Source organism: Arachis hypogaea, chromosome 8, assembly GCF_003086295.3.
Source record: "Arachis hypogaea cultivar Tifrunner chromosome 8, arahy.Tifrunner.gnm2.J5K5, whole genome shotgun sequence".
Classification (NCBI taxonomy): domain Eukaryota; kingdom Viridiplantae; phylum Streptophyta; class Magnoliopsida; order Fabales; family Fabaceae; genus Arachis; species Arachis hypogaea.
The window spans coordinates 44,612,437-44,623,938 of NC_092043.1; the positions used below are offsets into that span (position 1 = coordinate 44,612,437).

At 34.4% G+C, this 11,502-nt stretch overlaps 1 protein-coding gene across 1 annotated transcript; it reads right to left on the bottom strand.

Moving 5' to 3' along the window:
• Positions 1-7,133: 7,133 nt before the first annotated feature.
• Positions 7,134-10,806, bottom strand: LOC112705413 (serine decarboxylase-like). Its single transcript, XM_025756244.2, has 4 exons — positions 10,623-10,806; positions 10,382-10,518; positions 8,186-8,354; positions 7,134-7,646 (listed from the first exon to the last, which is right to left on the bottom strand). Exons 1-4 carry the CDS (start codon positions 10,741-10,743, stop codon positions 7,246-7,248), a joined length of 828 nt encoding a protein of 275 aa, XP_025612029.2. The 5' UTR covers positions 10,744-10,806; the 3' UTR covers positions 7,134-7,245.
• Between the last annotated feature and the right edge of the window lie 696 nt (positions 10,807-11,502).

Consider the following 11,502-nt stretch of genomic DNA (forward strand, 5'->3'; position numbering starts at 1 on the left):
TAACTAAATATGCCCCTTAAGGCATAAATACGATCTAACAACTCGATCCACACGGATAACAAATGGATCGTACAAAATCTCAAGCCCACAATCTCATCTCTACAAGTTCTAAAAATAAACGACCTAGTCGTATAAAATGGAACACTTTCACAAAAACAAGTTGTTCCAAGAAAACTTGTTCTAGCATTCACAACAACATAAGGATAACTTGGATTAAACGAGTTATGCCAGTCAACCATATTTTCAACGAAATTGTGTTAAGCACAAGTCGTGTCTATCTAAAAGCAAAGCTTTAAAAGTGATTTGTATGAAAATGAATCACTTCAACCAAACGACTCGTATAGAAACGAGTTAAAAAGGAAGGATTGTAAACGTTTTTGAACAAAATCGAAACGTAAAAACTATCCTCCAAAACAACTTGGATAAAACAAGTTGTATCATACACAAGGACGACAACCTTGTAAAAACTAGAAAGGGGAGGGAATAAGCATATAATCCCTTCACCTAAGGCGCCAATTTATGCTCGACAAAGCGCAAAAATCACGAGCTGGCCTTTTCAATGGTTGCTCGGATAAAGCGACGAGGTATAAATTGGTGTCCAATGGTTATAATACGGCTTGATGATTTAAAACAACTCAAGCCCATGAGTTGAACAAAATCGAGTAAAAAATAACCATATGATCTAAGTAATTTAAATTGCGCAAAACAACTTGATATATAACGAGTTGTGCTTCAAAAAAGTGACTTGTATAAAAAACAAGTCATCTAGAAAACTCAGAATGAATGAGTTCAACAAAAAAAGGCTTCATTCGAAAATCCTTTTTGCTTGATAGCTCGAGTCCGACTTCATAAAGCTCGACCTCGAGCAGGGGCATAATGGATAGAGCAACGAAGTCCGATGGTTATAAAGATGATCTGATAGTTTAAAAGGACTCAAAATAAACAATTTGTACTTGAAACAAGTTGTGAAGTCCTAAAAAACAGCTCGAATTTAAATGAGTTGTATGAAATTAGATCAAGAAATAGCCACGTTTTAATTAAACGATTTGAAATGGAACAAATCGTAAGACCTTAAAACTACTCGCATTGAACGAGCTAGATGAGGTTATACTAAAAAAAAAATAGTTACGAGTTTTGAAATAAACGATTTGTATCAAAACAAGTCGTAAGAAATCAGAATAAGTTTCAGAAAGGTGATTTGTATTAAAACAAGTCATGCATCCTCAAAACAACTCGAACTGAACGAGTTGTACAAAATTAGGATAAGAAATGTTTTCTGGTTAAGCACGATGTGCTAAAACCAGTCATACAAAGCCTACAAGCCTTAAATAACTCAGAAAGAACGAGTTGTACCAATCAGTCTTAGAAAAAAGACTTGGCCAAAAACAAGTTGTTTAAAGAGGGAAAAGTATTTATAGCACGCCAGGGGCATAAGGGTAAATTGACGCGATCATTAAAGAAACGCGCTGTTACCAATGTAACTGCTCCCACGTGTAAATGCGAAAACCCCAACAGACGCGACGTTTGATTAGACTTGGCGGTTAAGAAATTTAAAATCACGCCAGTTTTAAAAGTTACGTCAGCTACAGACCAAGTTCAATACTCGAATCCAACTCATAAGCAAAAGAGATTGGACTCGAGTAGGGGCACTGTTCCTACCCTGACCCAACGGTATGGCCCAGGTCCAAATACACCAAAAGGCCCAATCCAAAGATTGGCCTTCTTTATTCACCGACCTCTTCAAAAGAGGTCGGACTCAACACAGACTTCTTTCCAAAGAAGTCGGGCTCAAGAAATAGCTGGCAGATAACACTTATTCAAATAAGTAACTGCCCCTAAAATCTCTCTAACCACTTCTAGAAGCCATATCCCAACAATCCCTAGATAAAGGGACGGTTATCCACCTAAAAAGGTGGCACTACTCCAACGGTGGTTATTGGATCACCACTATAAATACCCTGACACTCCTCAGGTATAACCAAGTTCCAATACATTCTAAACCTGCTTAACCCCATGCTGACTTAGGCATCGGAGTGTCTTTGCAGGTACCACCCCCCATCTCTTGGAACACATAACTCGGAGGCGGCTCCCAGACGTAAACCAAGTCGGAGACCACACTCCTCCAGCGCTTGGGCCTCAGACAAGCCCAACCACCGTCCGGTTCTAGGTAAGCCCCGGAACAATTATCTTTATGGATCTATTTAAAAAAGGAATCAATCACAATATATATAATTGAAAAAATCATAATTGAAAAAATCATAATGTAATCAATTTATTTTGTTATTTATAGAAATAATAAACAAGAGAAGTAATCGATATACAATAAAAATCAATAATAGGTATATATATATGTTTGGTTTGTCGGTTCCTGAATGAGTCGGAGATGCTATGTATGTGGTGGTAAGAAGGGGACTTGGATCTGGATTGTTGGTGTGTGAACGGACCCTCCCGGACTGACGTTGAAGAGGGGGGAAGGTTGGAGCCTCGCGACCTACCGGAATGATGTAGCGCTGAGTGGGGGAGCCACCTGCAAAAGAGACTCCGACGCTCAAGTCAGGATCCGTACAAGGTGACAGAAAAGTTAAGGTGGGGTTTTGGTGACGTACCTGCGGGGAGAGGTATGACCCTCCCCATATATATCCAGTACTTGGGTGGGTCCCACATGAGCAGACCCACCTTCCAAGAAATTTCCCTTCTCCAGCTGGTTAGTTTCACGCATACAAGGAGGAGGCACGCGGGTCGTCCTTGGTCCGGGTAAGGTGTGTTGTCGGGTCGGCGATTTATCCGGTCCTGAACTCCGACCTAGCTGGACTGGGCCGAACAATATAGTTGAAGTGGTAGAATTTGACAAAAAGCTTGAAGACTTAGAGCACTACCAAAAATGCACCCCTTCCAAGTAGAATTATTGTCGAAAATTTCCAACTAAAATTTCCATTGAATTTTAGCGTCGAAAAATCCAACATAAACGACATTTATTCATTTTTCGCAAAATATTACTATTGGATAAGCAATTTCGACGGTAACTCCCATTACAAATTATGGTGTGCTTTTAAATGTATTGACACCAAATATTATTGTCGGATAAACGGTGGTAATTCAAATTACCAACATGCGCCATTTAATTTAAAACGACCATATTTATTGTCGGATTTTTCTGCCAAAAAATCTGACGATAAACTAAGTATTAATTCACAGTGTCAGCTTCCTCCCCCTCACTTCTACAAATTCAAAACCACTCATCCCCCTCCCTTATCTCAACGCCACACGTCATTCTCACCAATCACCATTTCACTACAAGAAAAATGTTGAGTACCGTTGGATTTAGTGTCTTGAGTTACTATTGGTTTTATCGACGGATTTATGGAGGATTTTGTTGTAAAATTCGTTACGTGAAATTATTACCGGCGGATTCACTTATCCGATGGTAAATTTGTCGATAATATTTGGAAGAAAAAGGTATGAAATAGGCATGAAATTTTTTGTCGAATTTCCCGTCGAATTATTCTGACAGTAACACATTTTAGTTAAACGTTGCATTTTGGTGAATCTAATGGTAATCAAGTCTAAAATTGATAGTGGGAACCCTCCCTCCCTTCATTTTGAAAACCCTCTCTCTCAAACCCTCTTCTCTATTTCTCTCTCTACCAAGCCCATCCCTCTTTGTTGCCGCTCCAGACACCGTCGCTGCTCTAGTCTTGCCGCCGTTGGCCCCACTTTCTCGCCGCTTCTCCGTTTCTCTCTCTACCCAGCCCATTCGCCCCTGCTCAAGGATCGTCACCGCTCCAAATTCAGGTATATTCGCACTCTCTATATCCATGACATCTATTTTAAAATTAGAAACATAATTTTTTTAATTGTTAGTGGGTTACCTGTTAGTTTGTTATTCTATCAGCGTTAATAATTTGATTTGTGAGGGTTGTAGCTTTTGAATATTTCTAAGTTAGTTGGAATGTTATACATTTTTTTAGGAATAAGGATTCTGAGAATGTTGGTTTAGAAATCATGCTTAGTTTGTATGTTTGTGTGTGTTAGTTATTATATTAGAATATGAGAACATATCATGCTTAATTATAATTTATGATTTAGGATCTTGTTAATTTTTGGTCATGTTAATTTAGAGTTAAGTTAATTTAGAATTTGTGTCTTGGTTACCATATAATAATTTAGGATTTATTCTCACTTGTTTAATTATTATTTGTATTTTCTTTCTACTTGTTTTTGTTAGATTGAAAAGTCATGGGCTATGAGAAAAAAAATTTATTTAATTTTTGACGTAAATTCTATTGGTTTGAATAATTGGTTTGTTTGGTGGGTTGTTTGTTTGAATAAGTTAGGGTTTAGGGTTTTATTCAACCCTTGTATGTTAGTTTGGATGGATATTTGGTTTGGATGAAATCCTTGAAGGGTGGAGAAATTCAAATTTTAGGGGAGCCTCTGTCGTAATTTTTATAAGATTTTGAATAAAATTGAAAAATTAAAATTATATTTTCGAAAGTCTTAGAATTATGTTTAGGGTTGATAGATATTTGAGTTAATTTTGAGATGAATTGGTTCTTCTTTAAAATTCTTATTTAAAGTGTTTTAGGTTATTTGTAATAATTATTTGTTATTCATACTTTTTCTCGTATTTGTTATAATTATTTGTTATTTCTTGAGTTTCTTCTTATATTATTATTTATTAGTATTTGTTATATTATTAATATATTTACTATGTTGAGTGTATTAATATGTTTAGAGTTGGTGAATTTAATTGTGTTTTAATTAGAGCTAGTAATATATTCGTTGTGTAGATATGACGACAGGTAGCAGAAGTAGGTCGAGTAGGTCATGTGGTCGTGCTAAAGGACAGCTTCCACCGAATCTCCAATGACTGTTCAGGCATCGCCCTCTACCCCGACTACCCTATCGACCCCTGTGACGTCACAGGTAGGTCTAGCGGATCAGCAATTCATCATGGTCCCAAACCTGAATTACGTGCCTCCTTCTGCTACGCCCCTTGTAGATCCAATGACGACAGATCCCGCGGTGAGTGATTCCTTTAGTACCTCGCAGCAGGATGTCACTCCACCACTACCCGTCATTCGGATGAGGATTTGGCCCGATGGCATACGGGCGTGAGTACATACAATTTTTTAGTCGTACGTTTATTAATCTTAAGTTTACACGTTTCTATGTGTTTGTTAATGTTAGGTTTTTTCTCTACTAGGTTTACACCAAACCCCAATGCTTGAACACAGGAGATCTCCGACATCATTAAGTCAATGTACGACCACCTGTGGCCGACCTACACGCAGATCCCGGTTGAGACCAGAGATCGATGGTTTCAGAAGTGGGTGGCAAAAACCCAATAATGTTGAATTAATTAACTGTATTTGAACTGTATTTTATTCCGACTAACTGCAGTTGAAATTCATATGGAATGCGGAGCATAATCTCATGATCAGTAAGATCTACGACTACCAGACAGCTAAACGTTTTCAGCAGAGGATAAGCGACGTTCGTAAGGGGCGCGACCACCTATGGTCGTGGATCCGTTTATCCATTAAGAAGAAATTGGAGACCTATTTTACTCTTGATGAGGGGTTCAAGTATCGCCATCTAACGAACGTCGCTAATAGGGCTTTTCCCAAGTCCTCGAAGCATACGGGTGGGTCGACGACCTTCATAAAGACGAAGAGCATACTGGTAAGAATTTTGTCATTGTTTAATATTTTAATAGTTACTTGAATTAGTTGTTTAATTTGCTCATTTATTTCACTGATTGATATATTAATTTGTAGTCTAAGTCGTTGGACCGTGAGGCGACGCTAGCGGAGACCATCAAGTATACCCATACTTTGAAGGCCAACAAGGAGAAATTTGCTGACGAGTGATCAGAGACCCATTATGTGAGTTTAAGTTAATCCTAAGTTTCAAATTTATTTGGTTTAAAGGCAATTATTTAACTGTTATCCTAATCACGACGTGTGTGACATAGGAGGATTATATGCAGAGGTTGGAGACCACGGCCCAACAATCTCAGCTACCTAGTGGGAACAACGAAGCCGGCTCCGAGACCTCAGTGGTAGATCCTGATAGGATTTGACGCAAGAGTGCCTCTGAGTCCCACAAGAATTGCTGCTTCAGGTTGGGGTCATTCTCCACCAGTGGCCTTCGTTCCTCCGCGTTTGCGGCTTCCTCTGCCTCTGCCACCAGTCCCACCGATCCCCAAGAAGTTGTTGACTTGAAGGAAGAGGTGTAGAAGCTGACACAGAAGCTTCTCTAGTAAGCGGAGCATTCTGAGCAGAGATATAACGACCTTTTTGCATGTGTGGGAGGAATCGTTGCTATCAGCTCGGACTTGACAGAGAAGCTGGAGCACCTCAATCGGTTACAAGAGCAGGTGGAGGAGTACAATCGGCATATACACGCTGGAGGCAGCAACACTGCTGGTTCTAGCGGCAACGCTGTTGGTACGAAACTGACATCAGCACCTACTCCGCAATCTCAACAGGGAGACCATGACGACGACGACGACCGGAATCTGTATGGGTTTTATTTTCTTGTTTGTCTACTTTATTGTATTCTATTTTTTTGACATTTCATTATATTCAGACCATTTATTTTTAATAAAATAATTTATTGATTTATGCTAATTTTATATTTCTGTCCATTTATAATAATAACATCGCAGATGACACGCATAGACAAATAATATTGTCGCACATTACTAAACAGCATTATGACAAACAATCCCGTTACGTTACCAACAACATTTTTGCCAACATCTGTCAACTCTTATTTATAAGTGTGTTTAATAGAAGTGTTTTTGTGGATGTGTCTAATAAAAATGTCTTTTTTTATAGCTGTGTTTAATAGAAGTGTCTTTATAGATATATTTTTTGGATGTGTCTCTTTATATATGTATTTAAAATATAATAATTAATCATTGTTGGCAATAAGTTGGCAGATAATATGTTGGTACCCTATACTTTTCCTATGACAAATGATGCAATCATTCATGTCAATATGCCATGTGTCATTAATCAATCCATTAGCACATCATTACATGTGGTCAAATTTTTAAAATGACACGTGAATTGAATATATCGAACAATATGTTTAATTGTATATTCTCCCTGTTCTCTATAAAATTGTGCATAAAATTTCTGTTATATCCCCATTTTATATAACAGAAGTAGTACATAATAAATATTAAAATTCAATTGTTGGATTGACAAAATGCATCATCTCACATAAGTAGTCTCAATGAAGAAAACCATCATGCATGGAACAAGAACAATTTGAGGAACCAACATGGTCTGCAATGCACTGAGCCTGAAACCTTTTCTGAAGAAACTCACTAACAAAAGAGTCAAGCATTTTAGTGGTCACGTGCTGCATGACAACAACGTGCGCAATTTTCCCTTGGCACGCCAAACTCCACCGACGAGTAAAGTCATCATTATCAGCATTTAATTGAGGCCTCTCAAACACAACGATGTTACTAAACTCATTCAACATTGCACCAATGCCAGCACCACGCAATCGACCATGTAAGTAACTTGCATTCATTATGCACTTCTCAACGTCTTTCTTGAGCCCTTTTAATCCTTTGCTTTTGAGACGATACCAAAGGAAGATAGGGGTATGTCCACAACGGCTACCTGTACTACCAAATCACACCCTTTTATGTGTTTTATTTATTATCTTTTACAATAAAGAAAATACAAGCATGCCATGTGAATACGAGAACTAGCTTTTGTTGGGGTCAAAAACCGCCAGAGAATCGGACAAAAAAAGCTGAAATTTTGTGGTTTATTGTGGGATCTCATAATAATACATTATCAAACTTGATATGTTCCGTATATCAACCACACGAAAGAAATGACATCATTCACACGTTGTATCACGAATTTTAATTCATCCCAAAAATTTATCGATAGAAATTCAAGTATAGTTAATTTCAATTGAAGTTGATAGATGAGAGTCGTTAAATGATAATTTAGTCAAACCTATTAAATCATTTAACGATTCTCAACTATCAATTTTACGTGAAGGTAACTGCACGTGATTTCACCAAATATATTTTATTAAAAGTTGTAAGATAAAAATGAAAAAAAAGAAAAAAAGAAAAAGGATATAGATATTTTATTTGGTGTTTAAAAAAATGACAAGTTTAAATTTAATTTCTCTATAATTATACCTGTTATTGTAGCATCCCTTGAACCAATGATTTCAACATCCTTGGATAGGGCATTATTGATGTATTTCAAACGAGTTATTACAACACCACATGGAATTGGACATCCCAAGAACTTATGGCCAGAAATAGTTACACTTCCAATGGATTTCTGGAAGGTAATCTTTGGTGCCTGCAGAATCATCATATTTTAAGATTATAATACAATGATATTTCATCCGTTTTGTATTATTTAATTATCGATTTTACTTATTTTGATAAATTGAAAAATCAGTCTATTTATATATAAAGCTAATTAAGTTGAGTAGAGGGTAGGAAAATTTTAAGATAAAAAGTATATGTACTTTAGAATATAAAAAAAAAACAATGCTACATAGGTAGTAAATATTATTATTTTTATCAATATTTAATCAACAATAATTTATATTTATATTTATAAGGAATTTATATACAATAAACATATAATTTATATTTATATTTACCAGAATTTACATACATAAATCAATATAATTTATACTCATATTTTTTAAAATTTGCACATATGAATTAGTAAAATTTATTTGTTAAAGATAATTTAATGTTTGTACTGATTAAATAATGACAAAAAAAATTAGAATAAACTACGAAAAATACATCCAAATAATTTTGTCCACAAAAATACACTCAAATTTGTTATCAATAAAAATATTCTCAAATAATTTAAAAGCACGACAAAAATTTCCAATATTAAATATATATTCTAAAAAATGTTTTAAAAATTGAATTTTGATATCGTCTTTTTACAAACATAATTAGAAAAAGCTCGGCCCCATACGGATGGGTCCCTTCGCTAACCGTAACGAAGAATTAAGGGATGGTCTCTCGGAGCGTTCCATACTCTATTAGACTGAGACTAGCCAATTTCTTATCTATATCTTATCCCACCGTTATCTTATTATCGAGAAAATTACGTTTTTTGATGAATATGGTCCTCCCTGTTAGGACCTGAAAAAGGGGATTCAAAGAGGGTATAGACCTCGTACGTTAAAACTCAGATATAACGTATGAAATGGAATCAGTCCTTAGTCTATCTCAAAGTAAATCTAGCAAGGTTATAAAGTTTTAAGGTAATAGTCAATTCCTTCTTTAAAAGATGTTTGCTTAGTCCCGCGAAGTAAGGTGTGCAGATATAGACTTCTTTTAGTTCTCGTAGACTTTGAAAAAGAGACATTCAAAGAACTTCTATAAAGGAGAAAGATGAAGAGTTTGCCCAATTGATTAGTTTAGCCTTCCTTTTTCTTTATCATGGGTTTGGTTTTAGCTGAAATTTTTTATCCTTTCATTTTTATCCTTAAAATATGATGATTAAGTATATATTTTTTATGATTTTTTTTGTTAAAAATCAATAATACTTTTAAAAAATTACAAAAAAATATATAGTTAACAAAAAATCACCAAATTTTATTAAAAATAAAAATATCTCAATTTTCTAATTATACTTGCAAAAAATCACATTAAAATTTAATCTTTAAAATATTTTTTATTTTAAAAAATACATATTTAATATTAGATATTTTTGTCACGTTTTTAAATTGAGAACCAAATCAATTAAATTGTACTAGTAGTCTAGATTGGTTCAATTTTATATTTTTTTTGTACTCAAAACAAACTAAATCGATTAAGAACAAATTGGTTCGATTCGAATAGTTAGGTATCTGATGAAATAAAAATAAAAAAAATTGAAAACATGAATTTTTAAAATATATATATATATATATATATATATATATATATATATAAATATATTAAACATGTAATATCAACTAAAAAGTCAAAAATATTCTAACAATAACAAAATACTCATAAATTTACAATTATAATTTAGGTTAATTAGTGTAAAAGTTATATATAGTATTAGAATTTATATTTTTTATTTAATAAAAAAATCATCGAGTTTGTAAGTTGGTTCGAGTTTTGCTCTTCTAAAAATCTTACCGACGAACTAATTAGATCGAATATCATCGTACCAAATTTAATTATACTCGCTTGTTCATCTATTTAAGAATTTATTATCGGTTCGATTCGAATTCCAACAGATAATCAAATTACCCGAACTCGTAAACACTCTTCGTACTCGAGACATTACTGAAATATTGACAATAGAATACATGTAGATATAAAGTGAATGTGATAATAATAATAATAATAATGTTAACTTACTCTCTTGAGAAAAGGCAGCATCACTCCAAACAATGCTGCATCACAGTGAATATAGAATCGATCAGAAGTGAAACCACATTCTTCAAGTGTCTGTATTACAAGATCAAGGTCGTCAACTCCTCCTTTCATAGTTGTCCCTGCAATCATAATAGAATCCTCCTTATAATAATAAGTTAGCAAAAGTGTAAATGAATATGTGCGTGACATAAACAGCACGAGTAAACATAAAATAATACAAGACCTATGTTAAGATTGATAATGGCTGGCTTATTCCTGTGAGCAAGTAGTAAAGCCTTTAAATGATTGCAATCAATCTGACCAGAGATCAAAGTGGCAACCTTCACGCATTGCATTCGATACATTCTTGCTATTTTGAATATTGAATAATGTGAATCCTGTGAAGTATATAGAATTCCATCTGGAAGTTGCTCTCTCCTACACATATATACATTATTAAGAGATATATAATTCAATACCTTCTTTGATCTCCTATGTTTGACCAACAAATTATTAAATGATCGGTGAAAGTGGTTGACACCAAATTAAATTAAACCAAAGAGCGACTAATCCAATTATTTATAGATGTTTTCTTTCATCTTAAACTCATGCATGGCCCCTGCTCAAATTTGTTTTACTTTTATTGAATTTTTTTAATTTTTTTTTCACATTTAGACTTTCTTTGGATGTAGGAAAGAAAAGAGAAGGAAAAAAAATAAGAACAAAGAAAATAGAAGAATTATTTGTATGTTGTTTGGATGAAGACAAAATGGATGAAAAGAAAATAGAAAGAAAATTTTCTTTTGTTTGCAAGGAAAGAAAAGTGAAAAAAAAAAAGAGTAAAGTATTGTTTTTGTCCCTAACGTTTGGGGTAAGTCCTAAAGTTGTCCCTAACGTTTCAATCGTCCTATTTAAGTCCTTAACGTTTTAAAATTGACTCAATGTTATCCTGTCGTTAGGGATCCGCGTTAACAGAATTGACGGCAGGACAAAATTGAGACAATTTTGAAACGTTAAGGACTTAAATAGAACGAAAACGTTGGGAATAAAAATGATACATAGAAATAAATTTTAATTTTATCCTTCAATAATATCAATCTTTTACTGTATATAATATTCAATTA

Bases quoted from the DNA above. Each gene is read 5' to 3' on its own strand.
- LOC112705413 (XM_025756244.2), bottom strand. From the start codon at position 10,743: ATGTATCGAATGCAATGCGTGAAGGTTGCCACTTTGATCTCTGGTCAG. The intron at 10,519-10,622 runs GTCTTGTATTAT...TTATGATTGCAG, and splicing joins CATTATCAATCTTAACATAG to GGACAACTATGAAAGGAGGA. The intron at 8,355-10,381 runs GTAAGTTAACAT...ATGATTCTGCAG, and splicing joins TGCTGCCTTTTCTCAAGAGA to GCACCAAAGATTACCTTCCA.